This window comes from Nelumbo lutea, chromosome 3 (genome assembly GCF_056320005.1).
Source record: "Nelumbo lutea isolate HS-2025 chromosome 3, American lotus-T2T, whole genome shotgun sequence".
Lineage (NCBI taxonomy): Eukaryota > Viridiplantae > Streptophyta > Magnoliopsida > Proteales > Nelumbonaceae > Nelumbo > Nelumbo lutea.
In genome coordinates this window covers 6,367,428-6,392,234 of record NC_142686.1, presented here as the reverse complement: position 1 = coordinate 6,392,234, position 24,807 = coordinate 6,367,428, and the positions used below count along the sequence as shown (strand labels likewise).

At 38.7% G+C, this 24,807-nt stretch overlaps 3 protein-coding genes across 3 annotated transcripts in view; 1 reads left to right on the top strand and 2 right to left on the bottom strand.

The window, feature by feature from the left end:
• On the top strand, positions 1 to 2,163 carry LOC148862602 (GDSL esterase/lipase At3g48460-like). The gene is made up of 2 exons (XM_088977291.1): positions 1 to 1,283; positions 1,466 to 2,163. Exons 1-2 carry the CDS (start codon positions 591 to 593, stop codon positions 1,973 to 1,975), a joined length of 1,203 nt encoding a protein of 400 aa, XP_088833417.1. The 5' UTR covers positions 1 to 590; the 3' UTR covers positions 1,976 to 2,163.
• A 3,142-nt stretch (positions 2,164 to 5,305) lies between these two features.
• On the bottom strand, positions 5,306 to 7,538 carry LOC148862601 (E3 ubiquitin-protein ligase AIRP2-like). Its single transcript, XM_088974889.1, has 5 exons — positions 7,046 to 7,538; positions 6,401 to 6,563; positions 6,155 to 6,221; positions 5,808 to 6,039; positions 5,306 to 5,708 (listed from the first exon to the last, which is right to left on the bottom strand). Exons 1-5 carry the CDS (start codon positions 7,132 to 7,134, stop codon positions 5,498 to 5,500), a joined length of 762 nt encoding a protein of 253 aa, XP_088831015.1. The 5' UTR covers positions 7,135 to 7,538; the 3' UTR covers positions 5,306 to 5,497.
• A 3,285-nt stretch (positions 7,539 to 10,823) lies between these two features.
• The window catches only part of LOC148862600 (putative LRR receptor-like serine/threonine-protein kinase At1g67720), a 37,884-nt gene continuing 23,900 nt past the window's right edge, over positions 10,824 to 24,807 (bottom strand). Inside the window, exons 9-10 of the mRNA XM_088974282.1 lie at positions 12,438 to 12,541; positions 10,824 to 10,967 (exon numbers count right to left, since the gene is read on the bottom strand). Of these exons, the coding sequence (XP_088830408.1) occupies positions 12,485 to 12,541 (57 nt within the window). The 3' untranslated portion in view covers positions 10,824 to 10,967; positions 12,438 to 12,484. The remainder of the gene's footprint in view (positions 10,968 to 12,437; positions 12,542 to 24,807) is intronic.

The window sequence follows — 24,807 nt, the reverse complement described above, 5'->3', positions numbered from 1 at the left end:
ATCGAGAGAAAAATCAACAATAAAAAGTAAACCTAAACTGGCCGCTCTTTTCCACCGACTCTGCATTAACACTGAATTTAAGACCTCCATCTTCTCCAACCTCCTCTCCCGTCTTCTACCCTTCCTCCCACATGCTCTATTTAATACAATGCAACCATGGTTGTAAGGCAGGAGACCCACCAACTCATCGACCCATAAGAACCTTCTGCGCTCATTGTTCATTGATCGGATATGATCAACTACTCAAATCCTGGACGTCTATCCTGAACCATCATATTGGCCAACCCAATCGGATGACCCAGATTTGCGTATGATCAACAGAAAAGCTTGTCCTAATGTCCCACGGCGACAAGGTCGCTTGAATGCCATATTCCATTTCCATACATGTTATAAAAAGACTGAACCAATCCATTTACCAAAAATTAAAATCCAGCCAGCCCACGGCGTCGATCCTCAAAGGACACGTCCGCCATTGTGTAATTAACCGAGCTCTTAATATATAATACAGCACTCTATTCTGGTAAGTGCCGCAGTGTGCACGCCTTTGTGAGTTGTGCTCTGCTTGACTGATTCTAAGTTCTAACCAAACAATGGCGTCCAGCTGCCCTTCTTTGTCTCTCTCTTCCCCACAGACCCTTACCGCCCTCATCTTCTTCATCTCATTTGCTTCTCATCTTTCTTTGTTAATAGCTACTACTACCATCACCACCGGCAGCAGTAAAACAAGCAAGACAATTGGGAGTCGTTTCACGAAAATCTACGCCTTCGGCGACTCATTCACCGATACAGGGAACACGCGTTCAGCATCTACCGGCCCAACCAGTTTTGACCATGTATCCCAACTTCCCTATGGCATCACTTTCTTTCACCATCCCACCAACCGGTACTCAGACGGCCGGCTCGTAATTGACTTCTTAGCAGAAGCACTGTCCTTACCGTATTTACCGCCTTACATCAACCGAAAGGCCGATACATCTCATGGAGTCAATTTCGCAGTGGCTGGGTCGACGGCAATCGACCATGACTTCTTTGTTCGTAACAATCTCACGCTTAATAGGACTCCTCAGTCCCTGCACACTCAGCTTACTTGGTTTAACGAACTCTTGGAAGGCCATGGATGTGGTGGGTCGACACTATCAGCCCAGTGCAGAGCGGAGTTGGGTGAGGCATTATTCTGGGTGGGCGAGATCGGGGCGAACGATTATGCTTACCTTTTCGGGTCTACTGTATCCCAAACCCTTGTTCAAGATCTAGCCATCAACAGTGTTACCGGATTTTTACAGGTATGTCGGTCTGCCGGTAGGACAGATCAAACTTCTTACGTTAATAAAACTTGGAATGCAGTCATCTTTTTACTTTTTATTTTATGTGGATTGAGCGAGTCGATCCAGACTCGAATCTTGCCACCTGGACAACATGGATAGCAGATGCTTGCATGTTTCTATTGACTGGCTTGGCTGGGCAGGAATTGCTGAAGAAGGGGGCAAAGTACATCGTGGTTCAAGGTCTACCGATGACGGGGTGCCTGTCGCTGGCCATGACACTCGCACCTCCCAATGACAGAGACGACGTTGGGTGCGTGAGGAGCTCCAACACGCAGAGCAGGATGCACAACACAGCCCTCCAAAACAAGCTGCAGGAACTAAGGAGACAGCACCCAGATGCAATCATCGTCTATGCGGATTACTTCAATGCCTACAGTACAGTCATGAAGAACCCTGTCAAGTATGGGTTCAAGGAAAAATTCAAGACCTGCTGTGGTTCTGGTGGTGACCCCTACAACTTAGATCCATTTGCTACATGTGGCTCACCAGCTTCATTGAAAGCATGTCCAAACCCTGCCCAGTTCATCAACTGGGATGGTGTCCACCTCACAGAAGCCATGTACAAGACGGTTGCTGAATTGTTCCTTCATGGTGGGTACACTCGCCCTCCTCTCAATATCTTGATAAGCCACAAAATCCATGGCGCTTGACCCAGTTAAAGGCCACCTTAATTAGTTATTCTGGTTGTTACCACATCAACTTCGATCTCTGTTATTTTGTCTCTGTAGCTGTATGGCCGTAACTTTAATGAACTAGTTCAGGTAGCTAGTTTGGACATTTACTGAATTAGAATATCATCAGATATATATATGTGATGCTTGGTTTATTTCCCATTTCATTTCATGTTTCCTAAGTGTCCCTGTTCGATCTGTGCCACATTACCTTAAAGATGTATACATGATGACATTATTATAGAAAAGGAGAAGGAAAAAAAGGGCAATTGTGAGCGCAGTTGAAATAGACCAATGCTGCATTTGGCATTCCTTATTTTAAGGATTCATCTGCTTTTTGTAGTTAAAAACTCAGTGTTCATCCGAGCATTTTAACAGCAAAAACGAAACAAGTCCTTAAAATAAGGAATGTCAAATGCAGCCTAAATTGAAAAAGTGGATTTAACCATGCATTTAGCCTCCGTTTAAAGAAAGAAAATTGAGATAATCCATGAAGAATAAGCAATTGTGCACTCTGAAGAATTAAGATGAGTAGAACTAAGAAAATAACTTCACCTTCCACTAGAGAAAGACACAATTGTGCACTGTGAGATTACTGAACAACTTGTTAAAATCTCACAGGTAACATAACAGATTTTTAATGCAGATTTCCCAAAGGGGTCACCTATAATCATTTACTATCTCTTATAAGTTATAACCCTGGTCAGCCAGGTCGCAATAGAGCAACCCAGACCCTGCATTGGTGGGAGCCTCTTCACTGGGCTGCCCTATCTCTGATAAGTTATAACATGCTCGTTTGACCCTCCTAATGTCACTGCCCTTCCCACACATTGACCATTCTGGAGTTGAGGAACCTTACTAGAATAGTTGATGTGCCTCAACATCTTAATAGAGAACGGCCAGCAATTCAAATGCCACTGCTATTCTTCACAGAAATTAGATACTTCAGCATGACCAAACTTAGTCCAGAATAGCTTAGCTTAGATCAGAATCACTCCTGGTAACAATTATATCATCCTTAATTAGATATAATAGTTGATGTGCCTCAACATTTTAATAGAGAAGAACAGCCAGCAATTCAAATGTCACTACTATTCTTCACAGAAATTAGATACTTCAGCACAATGTTTTAAAAAACGACCTGAAACCGGAACCATTCTGGCCACCGGTTTCCTGGTCAATGATTCGACCATCCAGTTCAAATGGACGGCCCATTCTGACAAAAAATTTTAAAAAAATAATTAAAATAAAAAACGGCCAAACAACCAGCCGGGTCAATGGGTTGACCAATTCAACGGTTTTTGGTCAGGGACCGGGTTTGGGGTAAAACAGAACCGATTGCCTGGATGGTTCCTGGGCTGAACGGTCCGACTGTCTGGGTCAACAGTGGTTTGAAAACCATGCTTCAGCATGACCAAACTTAGTCCAGAATAGCTTATCTTAGATCAGGATCACTCCTGGTAACAATTATATCATCCTTAAAGAAGCTAATCGACTCCAAGTTTTCCAGGAACATAGAGAGCTGTCGTCCTCTCAATCATCTATGCTTGAAAAATCCTCTTAGCTTTGTAGCATGACTCAGCTTAGTCTGTGTTTGGCATTCCAAGTGCTATGGTTTTTCAGTTTGAATACAAGATTATCACCAAATATGGTCACTAAAGATGATCATAGAGGAAGTAAAAAAAAATGTTCCATTTCACGGTTTCACACTTTCACCAGATGGGGATAAAGTGACAGAATAGCAGTTCAGCAAAGGATGAGACCATATACTATTCACTCTAAGAACGGGTAATGAGGTCTCGGCTTAAAAATCAATCAGAACTTCAAGCTATACTTTTTGGCCTCCTCTTGCCTATTTTAGAATCCACAGCTTGTGTCAGACCATAAGTTGAGAACAGCAAATGCATCGTATATGGCACAAATATAATAATATCAGGTCAAAGTGATGAAATAACTTTGCTTCCATTAAGTTTCTGGTAAAGGAACAAGCTTTTCAACAAATTAATTACCAAAATTATTCCTAATACCATGACCAACACCAATGTTGAAGTTTGTGGAGGAAGAATCATGGTATTAAAGGGATGAAGGTCAGGATTGGATTGGAGACACTTATTTGAGAATCTGCTCAAAGGTGAATTACCAATAACTTTCCCCATTAGAGGAGCATTTTCTTGAGAATTTGGGTAAAGAATTTAAATATCACTCTTTTGGACCCTTTTCTGGTCTTTTCTTTTTTCAATGACAAAGATGTGGACCTTCAAAGAGTGGGGTTTCGGAACAGGATTGATGTACCTGATTGTAAGTAGTTAGGATATACTGCAAAAGCTTTTTTCATTTTGCAGAGACGAAACAATAATTACTTTCCTGCACCTTCTGGTTGGATCAAATTGGAACTTAAGACCAATTAAGTTAGCACTAACCAGCTGAATGATAAAGTGCTACAGGGTATTGGTAAAATATTACCCACTAGAAAAAACTGAAAGTTATTCTTACTTGGTCGCTGAAGAAGTTACTGGATTGCACCAACTATCTGTTTCCTGATATTAATCTGCTCTTGAAATTCAACCTTATATTTTTACAGTTTGTCCTAAAGTTGTTATAGTGCTATGGTTCCGATTTCTGAAGAAGAGTTGGACTACATTGCTGAGATTCATGTCAGACTATACATAACAGCAGCTTGGACTTGGAGCAGTATGTCCATGATAAATAAATTTTTCCTTTTCCTCCCTATTTGAAATCAGCATCAGTTGTGTTACTGTCCAGGTTACCAATATGACAGTATCTTGTTTCCATGGTAGCTCAAACCATTGATTAATTAGTGAATTAACATATCAACAGCATTTTGTTTCCAAGCAAGAATTAACTTATGTAATTATGTTTTCTTTCAAGGTAGCAAGCCAAGATTGTAACTTTATCAAGAAAAACAAAATCTGTGCCACTTAAGATAAAAACTATCATGACATGCCTGCGAAATTAAGAAAAGTAATACATATGCTGTATCAGTGTCATTCTCAGAATGTAACCATTCCAAAGGTTAAAAACATCCAATTTGTGTTAAAGATCAGTAGGTTAGTGAAGGTGGACTTCAAATACAATGTATGAAATGGAATCACAGACCCAAATACCTTTATGTGCTTTCTCATGCAATTTCAGGTGGAAAGAAGAAAAATGCAGAATTCAAGTTCCATAAATGAGAAATTTGTTATTCACTCTGTTTTGAACCCTTTGGATGAGGATGGTAAACAAGAATAAAGTTGGTTGGGATCTTAAGAAACTATGGAATTTTCCCTCAACCGACTCTATTTACACTTTGTTTTGACAATCAGCAGAAATGAATTTCATTAAATTATAATGAAAAGAGGAAGAGTCATACTTTCACCAGACTATATTTACATTATATGGTTGCCTTTTTTCCTTTTTTGTTTCTGTACATCATTCTTCCCATCTCCCACTGATCAGGTGAGGCACTTTCTGTACATCATGCTTCTGGCCTCTCCTTGATCAGATTAGGTACTCATAATACACTAAGAAAAGGGTGTCTGGAATATCTTTTGGAAGCTGATTGATATAGAGGTAGAAGCGCAACAGGTCCTCCATGGCTACCATCTCTTTGTCAGCCACATCACCATGACTAGTGAGAACCCACAAGTCTCCTGACTTGACTCTCTTTATGCTTCCCCGACAAAAAGGGCAGGACTCTGACCTTGTATTCCTGTAATGTTTTATGGTAACAGAAACAATGAAGAAAAAATGCAATTCATTTGAAATTGAAAAAAAAAAAAAAAAACTGAAACAAGGACATAATGTTTACCAGTCATGGTAGCAGTTTATGCACATTGCATGGCAACAACTAGGCAGGAGAACTTTAGTACATAGCTCCATGCAAATCCCACATTCATCTTCTCTCTCTAAATCCACATCCGATAGCTTTCTCCTCTCTTCCACCTTCCTTAAAAATATTTCCATACCAGAACTCTTTTCTTGAGTTATGTCCAACTCAACTGACTTATCATGGAGCTGTTGAAGAGAGGGTAATATAACAGCTGCAAGTCGGTTTTGGTTAGACATGAGAAGGCAGTAAAGATAACTAAAACAGTTCAAACCTCAATGTAATCATTAAGATATTAGGAAAATAAAAAGTGGGCACTGTTTACAGACCATAGAATTCCCTAATTGTCGCTTTCCTTCCATGTGAAGCAATTTTTGATCGACCATCTGCATAAACCTGTGCAATCATTACAGAAACCAACACAAAACAGGAACAACTTATCTTTATACAACATTGCTTAACATCCCATATAAAAGAGAGAGAGAGAGAAGAAAAATGGCAACCAAGATCAATTTAGCCATCACATCTCATATGCATGAGATGCCTTAATTGAACAGGAAAAAGTAGCAACCAACCTTATATACAAGTATGTGGAAAAGGTTGAGATATCTTGGGAGTAGACAGGTACAGGAAGAATCCATCCATTGAAGCAAAAGTAGAAATATAGGCGTCAAGCGATTGTAAGCCAATTTCATCTGAAGACATGCACCACCTTTTCCCCTGGGAATAGAAGCTGCTCTGCAAACCAGAATCATTCAAGAAAAAAAAAGTCAATTTGACGGAAGTCACATAACTGTCTATCAACTATAATCACAACATGCAAGAAAATAGCCCACGAAGAAAACCCACAATTTCTTATTCCAGTCTCATTAATTTGATTTTATGCTTACTGGAATCCTAAGTTGGTGGTTCCTTTTCTAAAATGCCATCAATTCATTGATTTCAAAATGTAAATTACGAGGAAGGTCTGAGGAATTGCAGGGAAACATCAACAAAATGCAGAAATAGCAAAACTCACTAACCCATTATATAAACATGCATAAAATCTCTCTCTCTCTCTCTCTCTCTCACACACACACACACACACACTATATATATATATATATACTCCTCGGAAACATAAATAAATGATCAACGTAAATGAAACAAATAAGCGAATTAGAAGAATGATAAATAAAACAGAATAAATAACGAGAGGAAGAGAGGAGATGAAAACTCACAAAGCATTGGCGTGCTGTATATCAGCCTCTAGAACTTTAAGAGACTCCTTACAGGAAGCCTTAGCGAGCTGATTATATAAAAACTCCATACTTCTCTGCCTTTAAGAAGATGCAACAGAGAGACGAGGGTAGATAAGAAATAAAGTTAAAGGTCGAATTGGTCGAATACACGAGTTGACAAGCCTTGTATTATGTATCGTTAATGTATTATGACTACAAAAACAAGTTTTGAAGCAAAAGAGGAGAAAGATGGATCCTTGCAATCTGGATGGAGTGGTGGGAGCCAACTGCGCTTGGGTCTGAGAACCTAATCTCTACCAAAGACAACAGCACGAAGATGTGATGATAAAGCAAGAGAGCGACAGAGAGAGATAAAGAGATAGGCTTTGGAGGGCTTTGGCTTTGTGCGGCTACTGGAATTTGGATTTTAGGACTTTGCTTCCCCTTGTAAAAAAAAAAAAGAACGGGATAGAAAGGAGATGACATTTCTGATTTCTCGTTTCTTCTCATCTAACGAACAAAATATCGAAGTCTAACCGTACGATCGATGGAAAGGTAAAATTTACATATTTTACCCTCTGTATTTACATTTACGTTGGGCAGTGGCATACACGTGATTGCTTCAAATGATAAAATGACAAATTTCCATATGAATCATAAGTTTATAACAAGCCTCATTAGAAAAAAGGCATACACGTGATTCCCAAAATAATACGCCATTCATTATGACACGAGAACTTATCAGACTTGCCTCTGGGTTCTGGTATTTATGAGGCTTGCCTCTGGTATCTATTGTTTTCAGTCGTTGGTCTGATTGGTCAAATTGTTTTAATCGTCGGGGGTGGCCATATGAGCCGAGTTTTTCACATGTTATTTGACCTCAATTCATAAAAAGTTCAGTTTGGCTAGGTGTAAATTGAGATTTGAACTAAATTCGAATTTAGTATATAGACCCGTTTATTAATCGAGGTAATAAAGCTCCGTTCGTGAGGCTTACAAGTCTAATCGAGCTTTTATATGTATATGTATACATACAAACATACATATATATATATATATATATTATAATTTTAATTTATATATATAATAATTATTTTTTTTTTGTAATTCTTAATTTTTTATTAAATAAAAAATAATTTTTATATACATATTTTTATCTTATAAAACATTTAATTTACACTCAAACTCGAGCCAAATTCAAGCTCAAGTCTCTAGCTCGAATCGAGTTTGAGCCTGATAGTCTATTAGTGAGTCGAGCTCAAATAGCTAGATATTCGACTTGGCTCGGCTCAAATACACCCCTACACGCCCAACTATATATTTATAAAAATATATAAGGAAAATAACAATATAGCCCCCATAATTTAAAGAAAGTGTAGTTTGAATATTTAAGAATGTTTAACAAGCAGTTAAATGTGATTTTTTTTTTGAAGTTAATCAATGAAATAATAAGTAATAACATTGAAGGCAAAATGTTGGAATTCAAAGTTCAGAGGGTTTCTATTACAAATAAAAGTTAAAAATGGCTAAATATCGTTATCTCCAAAGTACAAGGTGGTAATTTGTAATTTATAATTTATCCAAAAGAATATGGGTAAATTGCTAAAATCTCCCTTGAGCTAATTGTAGTCACCTCTTCTTAACTTTATGACATAATTGCAAGTAAACTCCTTTTGTTAGAATTCTCTAAAAAGAGGCATGATAATGTCCAAAATACCCATACATTAACTTTTGACCAAAATGTTTATTTTCTAATTTTTCTCTTCACATGAATCGATGCCCCAAACCCTTCCAATCTCCTTTTCTAAAATTGATTTATTTTTTTCAAATTTTCCCTTCATATCAATCGTTCAAAAGGAAAGCTGCAACTTTAGTTCTCTAATTTTTGTTGCATATAAAATTTATATTGTTTTTTTTTTTCTTTTTTTGTAGAAACCAGCCTCAGAAGTAATTTCATAAGTAGTTTGGACATTTTTGTGACTATTGTTAGATGATTTTCATAAAAGAGGTTTACTTGAAACTATGTCAGAAAATTCAAAAGAGATGATTGCAATTACCTAACTTCAAGGGAGATTTGAGAAATTGATAAAAACATCATAAGAAATAGATCTAAATTTCTACCTAACCGGATGTTTAGCTTTAAACCACCTAAGAAGCCACATTTATGGAACGGTTGGGTGTTGGAGTTGGACTTTTTCTTTTTTTTTCTTTTGAATATCATGCTGATTTCTTCTCGAGTCAAAGGTGGTTCGGGACATGCGTATTCATACAATTGCATTGGGAGAGAGAGAGAGAAAAAGTATTCCGTGTTCTCCTTAACAGAGTGAGAGATGTTTATGGTTTTGGTCTTTGTGATGCGTAGGGCCAGGACTTGGGCCGTCTAAAGTCCAAAAGCTATTAAATTCAAAGTTGGCCCATATCTGGCCAAGACAAATAAATAATGGCAGACCCCGGATGGATCATCCCACCTAAAAATGGATATCTCTGTTCAGCATGATCAAATGATCCTTACCCTTCAATTTGTCTTGTTTCCAAAGCTTTCTGAGAATTCTAATGGAACCTTTTCTCCATAAACCAGTTGTGTTCATAAAACAACATGATTTCCCATCCAATTAATCTCTATAGTCCATAGGGGTGTGAGGGTGTCAAAAAGGTTCGGTCTGGACTGGATCCATGTATATCCCAACCTACTGTATGCATTGGTTCTGGGTCTTATCGAATTAGGTCTCAGGTCATATGGTAATCAGTTAATGATTATATAAACATTGGCAAAATCTTATTAAAATCAATAAAATATAATCTTTGTTACATGCATAAACTAATTATAAAAGTGGGGAAATGTAGATTTATTTATTTCCTCTTATCTTATCTAATTTAAATGGATCCGAGTTGGATATAATTATCACAGGGTCCAAAGTTCATGGATAAGAGTGCAAGGCAGGTTGGACTGGATTTATGGTTAATCCAGGCATGGCACTAAAATTTGGGCTTAACGTCTGAGCTCGAGATCAAGTCTGATTTTTTCAATTCGAGCCTAACCCGCACTGTAATTTGATGTATTTGGGTTGGGCTCGGGACCAGGCTAAGCTCGGGTTAGTCGATGAATCAACTCTAAAATTATACATATACAAATGTATTTACACAAATATATATACATATATTTATGTATACATGTAAATATATATGTAAAATATGTATACAAATATGTATCTATATATATGTAAATATGTATGCAACATTTACATATATACACATATGTACGTATAAATGTATATAATTGGACTAGGCTTGGATTGAATTCAGGCTACTCAAGGGCAAAGCCCGAACCCAGCCCAAAAAATAAAAAAACACAGACTTCTTGAACACAAGCCCAGCCTGAGGATCGAAAATCCAAACCCAACCCATATAAAATTCCAGACTAAGCCAGTTCGGACTCGAATTGGGCCTGCCCAAATTGCACCCCTATTCGTAGACCTAGAAACCCGGGTGTTCGGATACCTATTGGTGCTGCTACCATTGAGACTCTGAGAACTGTGCTCGAATACCTAAACATGTGTTAACTGTTGAGTTACAGGGGGTCACAGATCATTTCTCTCTCTCTCTCTATCTGGTCATACTCATGCTATATTGGACAAGCCCGACCCATTCAAAATTTCAAATGCTGGTTCTCAAACTCAAGCCAAACACCCCTGAAGTCTTCCAAAACGGTTGACAATTGAAGAGATCTAGGGATTCTGTTACATTAATTGAGAGAAAAAAAGATTAAGAAAGCAATATATAATGCATATAAAGCCGTTGTTCAAACAATTCGCTCATCTTCAACCCATGTTAACTTACCATAAAAAAGGAAGAAAAACTTCAATTCATGTTCAAAAATAAATCTTCAATCCATGCTCCTTAGTCATCTGATGACCTAGAATTCCTGAAAAGAGATGGTCCTAACAATAAATTATCAAACTTATATAAAATTACAAATTAGGGAATATTGCAAATCCCCCTAAACATACATTACTATTATGAGATATGGGTAAACATAATATTCTCCAACTGATAGTGAATTCAGTTATAGTTGTAGTTACTAATTACTTTGCCTTCCCTTCTCAGAATAACTCTCCAAAATACGATCCAAAAACAAATGAGAAGGTGCTAATTTCATCCGAGTAAAAGGGAAATCATCTTTGAAGTGGGGAAAGTATGCTACCTTTTTCTTCTTTTTTTTTTTTGTGTGAAAAACAGGGTTCTGTTTCTTGGGATTTATTAGTATCGACTGTATAGGGGTAGTTTACTCCTTTTATTTCTGTTTAAGCTGATGTGTAATGTTTATGTTAAATGATGTGTCCCATACTTAAGTAGGGACATAATAATCTTTTTGTTTTATTCTAATTGAAACATATAAATATAACCTGGCCAACTAAAGAGAGTGGTTTTTTTTCTCTCCTGTTCGAACCAGTTTTCTTCTTCACCTTTCTTTTCTTCTCTTCTTCTCTCCTCTAATCTTCCTCTAGTTTTAACAGAATTCTAGTGCAGGTCTGAACTTTAACAAGGATATTGACAATGAACAAGAGAAATAAAACATTTTGTGGCTAACGAAAAAGAGGGCTGTGAGCCTGTGGCCGTCATTAGGTGGTGTGAGACTGTGAATTGATCAAGAGAAAGGAAATTAAAGGAGCAAAAGGTCAAAAAGGAAATTTGCATAATCAACATGCAAATGAGGTTAGGTGATTAAATAATTATAGTAGTACTACTTTTAAAGGATTGCAACTGTTAGATAGTTAAATTGTTAAGTTTGTACTAATTGAGAAACTGCTAATTAAGGAACACATACCAAAATAAAACGCCATAGTTTCAGCATTTCTCTATTAAAAGAACAAAAGAACTAAGTACAAAAGCAGGATAGAATAATTTTATGGATGACCTATCTCAGGGCAATTCCTTATTTTCCTGAATTAATTTGTGGTTCAACCATTGTCACTGCAGATGTACTACGTTTTATCAACAATTATGTTACGGCCTCAAAGATCCTGATACACAGGATTGGAACTGGAGAAATTGTCATCATCCATCTAACCACGAAAGCCCCTGGTCTCGTATTTTTTGGTCTTACTAACAAAGACCTACTATAAGTATTCACATGAAATGGAGTCTTGGACTTCAGCTCCCTAATAGTGACAGCACTGGTAACACCAACTTACATTAGGGGGCACAACATTTGGTAGCAGTTTCACTGCATGGGATGTCAACCTTGGCCAAGTTAGATAATTCTAACCAATCCAAAATTAAGGATACAAATTTTATTTGTGAATAAACAAAAATATGCATATGACATAAGTGGATAAGTTCCAACCCCAGGTAAATTGTATGTATGTTTTTCAGTTTAATAGATGTTGATTACCTTTTATATAACCGGGCCATGAACCATAAACTATATCATTTCAAGGTCTACATCAGTAAAATCTTAAGCAATTGGCCATTCATGATTAAAAGGACGTTCAAAACCTGCAGGTTACAGAGTAACAAAACATAAGAATAAATATAAAATGATTGCTTAAATAAAAGTTAGCAAGTCAAGAACTGAGAATAACAAGATGCCACAAATTGAAATTGTTTTTTCTAGCTTTTGGAGGATTTGTAACCCATAATGTGCTCATCTAAGAAAGCCATTCCAGTTACTAAAAAAATTAGAGTTTATTTCTTGAAATGTTCGACTTACCCAGTGCTATCTTCAGTTATAACTTGAGAACAGCTAGATGGTGAACTTTGCACTTCAAAATTCACTGGAAGACCACAGTGGAATCATTTCATCACAGGTAGCACCGCAACATGCATTTTCGATAATATAATTTGCTATGATATTAGACAAAGAATTGTGATTCAATGATTTAGCAATAAATCATGCCCTGTCACTTTCTAATATCTGTCTATTAAAGGGTGTTATGAGGCAGAAAAAAATGGATGATAACAAAAACATAACATCATTCTCACAGCAAGTCTGCTCTGTTCTTCATCATCATGATCCAACAACAAACAAAGTGGTGACTTATATTTATAAAACTGTATTCTGTACCTCACCACCAAGTCCACAATAGTGTACCAACTTGTCATTTGACGTGGTATATGGGCAGACCATCAATAAACAACCAATATGTCCAGATGATTTTATGGGTTCCCATAAAGATCTGAAACCTTGTTATCATTTATCAACCAGCAACTGTAAAATGAAGAACATAACCGGAGATTGTTAACACCGGCAACCGGCAACAATTCTCAAAGCAAGAAAAACCTAAAGGTAAGTAGTTTCTGAAAGCTGGGAGATGGAAAGGAGTTTCGTGATAGTCGGATCAAAATCCTCTGAAATTAAACGAAGTCTCAACCATGGAGATGATCTTGCATTAATGGCGACAATTCTCAAAGCAAGAAAAACCCAAGGTAAGTAGTTTCTGAAAGCTGGGAGATGGAAAGGAGATTCATGATAGTCGGATCAAAATCCTCTGAAATCAAACGAAGTCTCAACCATGGAGATGGTCTTGCATTAATGGAAAGGGGCATGGGAGCGTGGGCACAAATAGTCCTGTCTCAAGAGGATGTTCTCTGGACCAGAACTTACATTCAGGAAGCTTTGGAAAACAAGCGAAAACATTTAGCAGACCGTAAGAGGGTCAACAAAGGAAGAATCCTATGCCTACAGCTTAAAGAAAATACATGGGGGAGATTCATTCGTCTTAGTAGATGGAAAAAATCAGACAAAGTAAGGACTATATGCATCCCAGAAGAAGCAGAAACTGGAGGTTGGAATTCTTTCATCCAGTTTTTGGATTGTGCTTGTCCTCCCAAAGTGAACCCCTGTCCTGTAAACTTAACGCAAGATCTCTTCCCCTCGTTTGAAGCCAAAAGTAGGATAATTAAGACTGGAGGTTCTGCATTCCTGTCTATTGTCCATCAAGATAAACCTTTCGGAAACTGGAAGTTAGCCTTTGTATGCTCGAAACCACCTTCGTTGAACTGGAAAGAAGATGAGTTAGGATTGTCCGCGAATCTACACTCAAAATATTTACTGAAACTGTGCCCTTTTGAACAAAACAAAGCAGTGGGTTTTGCCCCTTCAGAAGATCTGATCTTATCCTGGACCAAGATTAAATCATTTTTTGTCTTCGGTGGCTGGGTTCAAATAGAGCGCTGGTGGCCAAAGATAAATGCAGTCCCAGAACAATTGAGCTTCGGAGGCTAGCTAAAGCTAAGAGGTTTACCCTTCCACCTCTGGACGAAGGAAACTTTCTCCCTGATAGGAGACCTTTGCGGAGGCCTTGAAGAAATAGACCCTAGAACTCTAAACCTCTCTGAGATAAGCTTCACCAGAATTAAGGTGAAAAACCGCGGTATTCATGCTATCCCTCGAGCAAACCCCGTTCAGGACAGAAAGGTGTGGTTCTACCTCTCAGTGGAGGTAGAGAAGATGAACGAGCCACCTTCCTCTCACTCCGAGCTGACTCGCTCTAACGACACATATCCACGTGGCAATTCTACCTTAGCAGCTCCAAAACCGGATCGGACTAGAGGTTTTGTAGGGGAGAAGAAAAGTCGGTGGCGGCCTGGCGGGAATCCGAGCAGCAGCGCAGGAGCCTTCTTTCCCCATTAAACCTAAAGTTCTTGAAGATCCTAAAAGAAGCAAGAAAGGTGGACAGTCACAACCCCCCTTTGAAGAAACTTTTCAAATTTCAAAATACGCCCCCACCCCGATTTTCCAAGACTGAACCTTCACCGATTTGAAATTTTGGGCAGACCCTTTCAAACACAAGGTCCACATAAGGTTTTCGACGCAAACACCTCAAGCCCACCAGCAACCCCCTCCTCTGGCCAGTCCATTCTGGAAACTCCCCCCAGCTCAGGCCAACATACTGGAAACGTCTTCAAGGCTCCAACTCCTTCTGTGAGTTCGGATTTCCCTTCTGCCAGTGAAGAAGATGATACAAAGGAAGACCTTAGCTTGTATGCAACAGAAGCAGAATTAGACCCTCGAGAGTTAGCTCTTGAAAGGGAAAAAGATTTGTTCGCTGGGAAAGAGTTTTGGGCTAGTGTAGAGATACTCGAGCAGACTCATTTGATTGATCCAGACTATGGAGCAATTTCAGAATCAGACTCCTTTGTTCGCAGACAAGGAAGAGATTCACCAACCCTCTCTCCTATCTCTTGCCAAAATCCTAATCCATATTCAGGGAGATACTCCGCCCATCATTCTTCTGTATCTAACTTTCAACCTCCTGTTACCTCTTCTATCTCTCATCGTCTTTTATCTCCATCTCTTTTCTCAGGTTCAAATGAATTGTCATCCCACCCAAAGCAGAAAGTTTCTTAGGCAGCTGCTCCATCAAGCATTGGTAGGAAGGCGGTGGAGAATATGGGAAATGTTAACATAGCTGAAGCCTTGGGAATTGAAAGAAGAGATGAAGAAGATGAAAAACAGAGAACTTTCGAGAAAGAGAAGACCAAATCCGGTAAGATTCAGGAGAAAAGTAGAAAAAAAGGTCCCAAAAAAAGAAGTAAAGAGGCTTCAATGGGGATTAATGGATCGCACCTCAGATGGAAGTAGGACAAACAAGGGGAATTCTCTTAGAGTGACTCAATGAAGGTATTAAGCTGGAATGTTGGGGGTTTGGGAGAGCATATTAAAAGAAGCTTAGTGAAAGAAACTTTGAAAAGAGAAAACCCAGACATAATTATTCTTCAAGAATCAAAAAAGGAAGTTATTGACAGAAAACTCATGAAAGCCATTTGGGGAATAAGGGGTAGAAAATGGACTGCTGTTCCAGCGGTGAGATCTGCTGGTGGAATCATCCTAGCATGGAAGGAAGACGAAATCTCAGGTTTGGAGATAGACAAAGGTGAATTCTCAGTCTCGGTTTTGGTCACAAATATTTTAGATGGGTTCAGCTGGATTCTTACCGAAGTGTATGGCCCCAACTCTCCTTCTGAGAGAGAGCTTTGGGAAGAATTGGATTCCCTGCATGAAGAGGAAGATATCTCGTGGTGTTTAGCTGGTGACTTCAACGTCACCAGATTCAGTCTGGAACACTCCAATGGTAGAGCCCCAACCAGAAGTATGAGGAACTTATCTAAATTTGTTCCAGACATAACTTGTGCAACCTCCCCCTTACTAATGGACTCTTCACCTGGTCAAATATGCAAGAAAATGTCATAAGTTGCAGATTTGATAGATTTCTGCTTTCTCAGGAATGGCTGGAGAGATTCCCCAACCTTTGCGAAGAATTTTGCCCAAGATGTACCTCAGATCACTGGCCTATCTTGCTGAACACTGAAATAATTATCAAAAGAAAGACCCCTTTTAGACTGGAAAAATTCTGGTTATCTCACAAAGATTTCAACAAAAAGGTTGTAGCATGGTGGGAAGATTGCAAAGTAGAGGGTTGGGCTGGTTTCAGGCTTCTACAAAAATTAAGAGCTCTAAAGAGAAACCTGAAAGCTTGGGAAGAGAGGAAAATGGGACCCTTGATGTTTTATGATGGTTTGTAAAAGATAGTAACAGAAAAAAAGCAGTAAAATATAAGATAAAAAGATGAGAAAATGGACTTAGTAGATCGAGAGAAAATTCTGTTGCTGTATTGTATTGTTTCTCTCTGGTATTCGAACCAGTACATGAGGGAGGTATTTATAATGGATGGAGTCGGTTGAAGGTGAACCGACTTACATTGAACAGAGCAGACATTAACTCATCTTGGGAGCCGAATCAGCTAACTTGGGAACCAACTATTCTTGGAAGCTGAAACGACTCATATTGAAAAGAAACGAACATTGGAAGTAGCTTTACATTGGAAGAGGACTCAATTTTCTGTTTCTCAAGGATGACTCGAGAACACTGAATTAATATTTCTGAAAATGTGCAGCAGCATTTAATACTCCTCCTTGGTGCACATTTCAGCAACACCAATCATGTCTCGTAACAATTCGAACTTGCCTTTTGGTAGAGCCTTTGTGAATATATCAGCTAGCTGTTCTTCAGTTTTGCAATGTCTGAGCTCTATTTCTTTGTTTCCTTCTGCTTCTCTGATAAAGTGATACTTGATGCCGATATGTTTGGTTCTGCTCTGAAATATGGGATTCTTTGCCATTGCAATAGCAGATTTGCTGTCGCAGTAGATTTCAATAGCACTAACTTGTGGTTCTCCCATGTCATCAAATATCCTTTTGAGCCATATAGCCTGGCACGTTGTTATGGCTACTGCAATATATTCTGCTTCAGTTGATGATTGGGCAACAGTTGCTTGCTTCTTTGAAGCCCAAGAAAATATCCCTGATCCAAGTGTGAAAGCATTACCAGATGTACTTTTCATGTCATCTACCGAACCTGCCTAGTCACTGTCGGTGTAGCCAATGAGCTTAGACTCATGTGTGACTCTGTACCAAATTCCATAGCTCTTTGTTCCTTGCAAATACCTTAGTATTCTTTTAGCTGCTCCATGATGAACTTGACTTGGGTTCTGCATGAATCTTGATAGTAGACTAACTGCATACATGATATCTGGTCTTGTAGTAGTTAAATAGAGAAGACTTCCAATCATACTTCGAAATTGTGATTCATTTGCCTTTGGTGAGCCATCTTCCTTTTTGAATGCTTTAGTGTTGTCTAATGGAATGGAGACTGTTTTGCACCCCTCCATTTTGAATTTCTTCAAAAAAGTTTCTGTATACTTCTTTTGTGAGATGAATGTCCCATCTTCTTCTTGAGTTATTTCAATTCCAAGAAAGTAGTGCATTAGGCCTAAATCAGTCATCTCAAAAATCTTCATCATGTCTTCTTTAAACTTCTTGACCATCTTCTCATTATTTCTAGTATAAATGAGATCATCAACATATAAAGAAACAATGAGAGTGTCATTTGTACCTTGAGTCTTGATGTAGAGTATTGGCTCACTATAGCTCCTCTTGAATCCTTGCTCCAAGAAGTAATTGTCGATTCTGTTGTACCAAGCTCGTGGAGCTTGTTTTAAGCCATATAGTGCCTTCTTTAATCTGAGAACTTTGTCTTCTTGTTCTTGCACCACGAACCCTTGAGGTTGCTCCACATAGATTTCCTCCTTAAGATAGCCATTGAGGAATGCAGATTTTACATCAAGTTGAAAAGTTTTTCGTTTCTTCTGTGCAGCTAGTGCTATCAATGCCCTGATTGTGTCAAGGCGAGCAATTGGAACAAATGTCTCATTGTAGTCGATACTGTATTGTTGTGAGTATCCTTTGGCAACTAGCCTTGCTTTAAGCTTCTGGATTGAGCCATCTGAGTTAAGCTTTGTCTTGTAGACCCACTTAACTCCAATAGTGTCTTTGTCTTGTGGACGATCCACAAGCTCCCAAGTCTCATTTTTTTTAATCATTTTTATCTCTTCATTCATAGCTTTTCTCCATTTTTCTTCCTTAAAAGCTTCTTCAAAGCTTTTTGGTTCTATGATCACCAAGTTGCATGTCTCATATATTTCTGTTAAGGATTTAGTTCGCCTTGGTGGTGAGTCCGGAGTAGACTGTGAAGCTTGTTCTAGTTCTAATTGTGTTGGCGAGCTGATTTGATCATGATCTTCTTCAATTCTTTGACTTGGTAATAGAGGCAAGTTGATAGTCTTTCTTTCAACTTCTTTTGTCTCCCAATTGTATGTAGCATCCTCGTCAAAGCTTATGTCTCGACTGATTATGAGTTTTTCTTTCCTTAAGCTATAGACTCGATACCTTTTGATTGAGTGCTATAGCCTAAGAAAATTCCTTTCTCAGTTTTCTCATCCAGTTTGCCTCTTTTCTCTTGTGGGACATGTGCGTAGCACATGCATCCGAAAACTCTGAGATGCTTTGCTGATGGCTTTTGCCCACTCCAAGCTTCAATTGGTGTCCTATCTTGCACAACTTTAGTAGGATATCTGTTGAGCAGATAGACAGCAGTGCTTACTGCCTCTACCCAGAAAATTTTGGGAAGATCCTTTTCCGTGAGCATGGCTCTTGTTGTCTCCATAACTGTTCTGTTCTTTCTTTCAAATACCCCGTTTTGTTATGGAGCGTACCCGACTGTGAGTTGATGCTCCATGCCTTCATCTTCACAGAACTTGTTGAATTCATTAGAGGTATATTCTTTGCCTCTATCACTTCTTATGGTCTTGATGTTGTGACCACTTTGCTTCTCAACACTAGCTTTGAATTTTTTAAAAATATCAAAAACCTGCGATTTTTCTCGCAAGAAATAAACCCATGTCATTCTAGAATAATCATCAATGAAGAGGATGAAATACCTGTTTTGACTATTTGATGGAGTACACATTGGACCACAAACATCTGTATGGATTAACTCCAATGGCTCTTTGGCTCTCCAAGCTTTGCCGGATGGAAAGGGATGTCAATGTTGTTTTCCAAGCATACATCCTTCACAGACATTGTTGAACTCCTTGATAGCTGGTAGGTCACGCATCATGTTCTTCTGCTGAAGAATCCTTAATCCATGGAAATTAAAGTGTCCGAATCTTTTATGCCATAGCCACGACTCGTCCACTTGTGCTTGCATTGCTATGTAACTTGCATCTCTCCATTGAATGGGAAAGCATCTATTTTCTGTCATTTTTGTTTTTGCAATTTCAAGGGATTTGTCTTGCTTGTCATAGATTGTGCAAGAGTTTCCCTCAAAATGTAGAGAGTAACCTCTTTCTATCATTTGGCCCACACTAAGTAGATTTTGATCAATATTGGGGACTAAAAGTACATCATTTATGTATTTCTTGCCTTGTTTGGTGTCAACAATGGTGCCTTTGTCGGTTGCTTCCATGAAGTCGCCATTACCAATTTTGACTTTTGTCTTGATTTTATCAAGACTATGGAAGATGCTTTCATTTTTGTAGAGAAGATGGGCCGAATGGCCCATAGGTTGTTTATTATTCTTGTTATTTTGAGCCCATCCTGTCAATGTTAAGTTATTTTTTTTTAAGTTCTTTGTAAATTCTGCCCAACTAAGGGCCTCCTTGTAATTACTCAAAAATATCTAATAAAACAGTGTTAGAGAGCTGAGATAGAGACTGTTCGAAAAACTCTTCTCAGAACCAGTACTCTTCCTTGGTTATTCCCCCAAACAGAAGGGTTATTGCTGTTTTGATCCAAAGTCTGGCAATCGGTATGTCTCAATGGATGTCACCTTTGATGAGTCTTCCCCTTTTTATGGTTGCTCTCCAGAAGGACATTGTCCACAGGGGGAGAATTTGACACAGGTGTTTGCTCTTCCTCTTCCTGTCCCTGTTGAGTCCCTTGATGTGTTTGCCTCTCCCTCAAATGAATCAAGGTTGGATCAGTCATTCCATTCTCCTTGTCCTGGTACCCTACCTCCTCGTCCTGTCCTCAATCCCAAGGTGTATCAAAGGCAAAGATCCAGAAATGTGTAGGTTGTTTCTCCTACAACACATGAGCCTCCTACACTTCCAGTCACAGAAGAGACAACAGGTACTGGTTCAGCACCTTTGGATTCATCCTTCCCTGACCTTGATATTCCCATTGCTGTTAGAAAAGGAAAACGGAAGTGCACTGCACACTGCATTTCCAAGCACCTTTCTTACAGTTTGCTTTCACCTTCATATTTTGCCTATCTCTCTTCTGTTGCTTCTCATCCTATTCCCAAGTCTGTGTCAGAAGCTCTTAAGATTCCAGAATGGAGGGATGCTATGAAATCCGAAATAGATGCCCTACACAAGAATGACACATGGGAAGTGATGGATTTGCCTGAAGGGAAGGATCCTGTTGGTTGCAAGTGGGTCTTTACTATCAAATACAGAGCTGATGGTACCATTGAAAGGTACAAGGCCAGGCTGGTTGCAAAAGGCTATACACAGACATATGGGATTGATTATTTAGAGACTTTTGCACCTGTTGCCAAGATGACATCTGTGAGGGTTTTTCTATCTTTAGCTGCTCACTTTGACTGGCCCCTTTATCAATTGGATGTGAAGAATGCATTTTTGAATGGTCAATTACATGAGGAGGTTTACATGTCTCTTCCTCCAGGGATGTATGGAACTGATATAAAAGGGAAGGTATGCAGGCTGAAGAAATCTCTTTATGGACTAAAACAGTCCCCTAGAGCATGGTTTGAGAGATTTAGAACAACACTTGTTAACTTTGGTTATGTGCAGACACAGTCCGATCATACTCTTTTTGTGAAGAGGAGTGGACCTCTGGCAGTATACCTCATTGTGTATGTAGATGATATTGTAGTGACGGGTAATGATGCCTCAGGAATTCAAGATCTAAAATCTTTTCTCCATACAAAGTTTGAGATTAAAGATTTGGGGGAATTGAGATACTTTCTTGGCATAGAAGTGGCTCGATCCAAGGATGGGATTCTTATCTCCCAAAGAAAGTATGTTCTTGACTTGCTCTCTGAAACTGGAAAGATGGGTGCTAGACCAGCTGCTACTCCTATTGATATGAGTCATAAACTCTCAGCCTCAGAAGGGACATTGTTAGAAGACAAAGGAATCTTTCAGAGACTTCTTGGAAAACTTTTGTATCTATGCATGACTCGGCCAGATATTGCATATGCAGTCAGTTGCATTAGCCAATTCATGCATGCTCCTCGAGACACTCATTTGGCAGCTACAGAGAGAATCCTAAGTTATTTGAAGGGCTCCCCAGGAAAGGGTATTCTGTTTGCCAAGCATGGTCATATGAAACTTGAAGCTTACACCGATGCTGACTGGGCCGGGAACATTGATGACAGAAGATCTACATCTGGGTATTGCAGCTTGGTAGCTGGTAATGTTGTTTCTTGGAGAAGCAAGAAACAATCGGTTGTTGCTCGGTCTTCTGCTGAAGCAGAATACAGGGCCATGGCACATGGGGTTTCTGAATTATTATGGCTAAAATCTTTGATGGAAGAACTTGGAGTTGAATATGACAAGCCAATGATGTTATACTGTGATAATCAGGCTACCATCAACATTACTCACAACCCAGTGCAACATGATAGAACCAAGCATATTGAAGTTGATCGACACTTCATTGGGGAAAGGGTCTCTTCGAGTGAAGTGTATCTTCCTTTCATCACATCTGAAGGACAGTTGGCAGATTTTCTTACCAAAGGCATTCCCAAGGCAAAACTTCAGCATGATACCAGCAAGCTTGGCATGATTGACATCTATGCTCAGCTTGAGGGGGAGTGTAGAGAAGATGGGCCGAATGGCCCATAGGTTGTTTATTATTCTTGTCATTTTGGGCCCATCCTGTCAATGTTAAGTTATTTTTTTTAAGTTCTTTGTAAATTCTGCCCAACTAAGGGCCTCCTTGTAATTACTCAAAAATATCTAATAAAACAGTGTTAGAGGGATGAGATAGAGACTGTTCGAAAAATTCTTCTCAGAACCCTCATTACCGAAACACACAAGTCTCCTCTTCTCTCCTCTCTTCAGTTTCAACAATTTTTAGTCATGTAGTTGCTACACCCACTGTCAAGATACCAAGTATCATTTTTCTCTTCTATTGCAAAATGGCAAGCATAAAAAAAATTATTTTCCTCATTTTTCTTTTCTGAAATATTAGTTTGATGGGTTTTCTTGAACCTACAAACTTTTTCAACATGACCAAATTTTTCACAGTTTTGGCACTATGGTTTTCCTTTAAACCAGCAATCTTTCTCTAAGTGATTTCTCTTCTTGCAAATACCACATGAAGAATACTTGTCATTATTTTCTTTTGGTTTTCCATGTGACTTTCTTCCATCAACTTTTGTTTTATGAGACCACAGATTAACTTTAGACTAAAAGGAAGCTTCAACCGAATTTTCATTCTACCTGTCATGCCTATTTTCATGTCTCAAGAGAGCCCATCAATTCAGTTGGTGATAGTTTTTCTAGATCCTTTGTTTCTTCTATCACCGAAATTATTGGATCATATCTCTCTATACAAGAGATTAGAATTTTTTCGACTATTTTCTTGTCAGAAATAGTCTCCCCATAGGCTCTCATTTGATTTACTATTTCTTTTATTCTAGAATAGTAATCTTTTGCAGTCTCAATATCCTTCATCTTAAGATTTTCAAAATCCCTTCTAAACTTCTGCAATTTAACAGTGCGTACCTTGATAGATCCTTGAAACTCCTCCTGCAATGTATCCCATGCTTCTTTTGCAGTTGATGCGCCCATGATTCGAGGAAATATCTCCTCAGCCATTGCTTGTTGCAAACAGAATAGTGCTTGACAATCCTTTTGCTGATTCTCTTCATAGATCTTCTTTTGATTTGCTAAAAGAGTGGAAGTATCTTCAGCAATGCAAAATCCTTCCTCAACCATTCTCCATAAACTTTGTGACCGAAAATAGCTCTTCATTTTGATGGACCAGAAGTCATAGTTTTCTCCATTGAAGATTGGTAGAGAAGGGGTGGAACGAATGGCTTTTGCACTCATTATGTTTAGAAGAAATCACGCCCAAGAGATTGATCGAACGGGCTCTAATACCACTGATGGTTTGTAAAAGATAGTAACAGAAAAAAAAGCAGTAAAATATAAGATAAAAAGATGAGAAAATGGACTTAGTAGATCGAGAGAAAATTTTGTTGTTGTAAAAGGTGAACCGACTTACATTGAACAGAGCAGACATTAACTCATCTTGGGAGCCGAATCGGCTAACTTGGGAACCAACTATTCTTGGAAGCTGAAACGACTCATTGAAAAGAAACAAACGTTGGAAGAGGACTCGATTCTCTGTTTCTCAAGGATGACTCGAGAACACTGAATTAATATTTCTGAAAATGTGCAGTAACATTTAATATTTTAAACAAAAGTAAAAGAGCATAATTGAGAAAGAAATGGGAACAACTGATCAGAAGAGAAGAAATTTACCGGAGACAAAGATCAAGAGTGAGATAGCTGAAAGAAGGAGATAATAATTCTAGATTCTTTCACACTTATGCCTCGGGAAGGAGTAGGAAGAACTTCATCTCTAAGCTGAAATTGAACCAAAGGGAAGTGGAGAATCCTGAGGAAATTAAGGAAGCCTTCCTTTCCTTCTTCAAAAACCTTTACTCCAAGGATAGTAATAACCAGTTTACATTGAATAGATGGGAAGGCACAGCTCTATCAGCTGAAAAGAAGGTTTGGTTTGAAGGAAGCTTTGAAGAGGAAAAAGTTAAAAAGGTTGTCTTCATTATGGATGGAGATAGGGCTCCAGGACTGGATGGTTTTCCCATCTTTTTCTTCCAGCAGTGTTGGGAAATAGTAGTCAGATCTCATGGATTTTTTTAGGGACTTTCACTCTTCTGCCATTGTTAACAAAGGCCTAAATTCAACCTTTCTCTGCCTCATCCCAAAGAAAGGGGGAGTCTTGGAAGTTAAAGACTTTAGACCAATAAGTTTGATAGGGAGCATCTATAAAATTCTGGATAAGGTCTTGGCCAAAAGACTCAAAGAAGTCCTAGAAGATCTAATTTCCCCAAACCAATTTGCTTTTGTAAAAGGGAGACAAATTGTGGAGAGCATTCTAATTGCAAATGAGTGTGTGGAAGACAAAAAATCCTCTGGGAACCCGGGGGTCCTAGTGAAATTAGATATGGAAAAGGCGTATGATAAAGTGGATTGGGATTGTATTTTATATTGCTTAAAGATGAGAGGCTTCGGTAGCGAATGGATCAGGTGGATTAAGGGTTGCATTGGTTCCTCATGGTTTTCTGTGTTGATAAATGGTGAAGCGAAAGGCTACTTTAAGGCTAGTAGGGGTCTCAAATAAGGTTGCCTACTTTCACCCAT

Excerpts from the sequence above, each read along its gene's own strand:
- LOC148862602 (XM_088977291.1), top strand. The coding sequence starts at position 591 with ATGGCGTCCAGCTGCCCTTCTTTGTCTCTCTCTTCCCCACAGACCCTT. Across the intron at positions 1,284-1,465 it reads GTGTTACCGGATTTTTACAG|GAATTGCTGAAGAAGGGGGC; the intron begins GTATGTCGGTCT and ends TTGGCTGGGCAG.
- LOC148862601 (XM_088974889.1), bottom strand. The coding sequence starts at position 7,134 with ATGGAGTTTTTATATAATCAGCTCGCTAAGGCTTCCTGTAAGGAGTCT. Across the intron at positions 6,564-7,045 it reads ATACAGCACGCCAATGCTTT|AGCAGCTTCTATTCCCAGGG; the intron begins GTGAGTTTTCAT and ends TCTGGTTTGCAG. Across the intron at positions 5,709-5,807 it reads ATAAACTGCTACCATGACTG|GAATACAAGGTCAGAGTCCT; the intron begins GTAAACATTATG and ends AAAACATTACAG.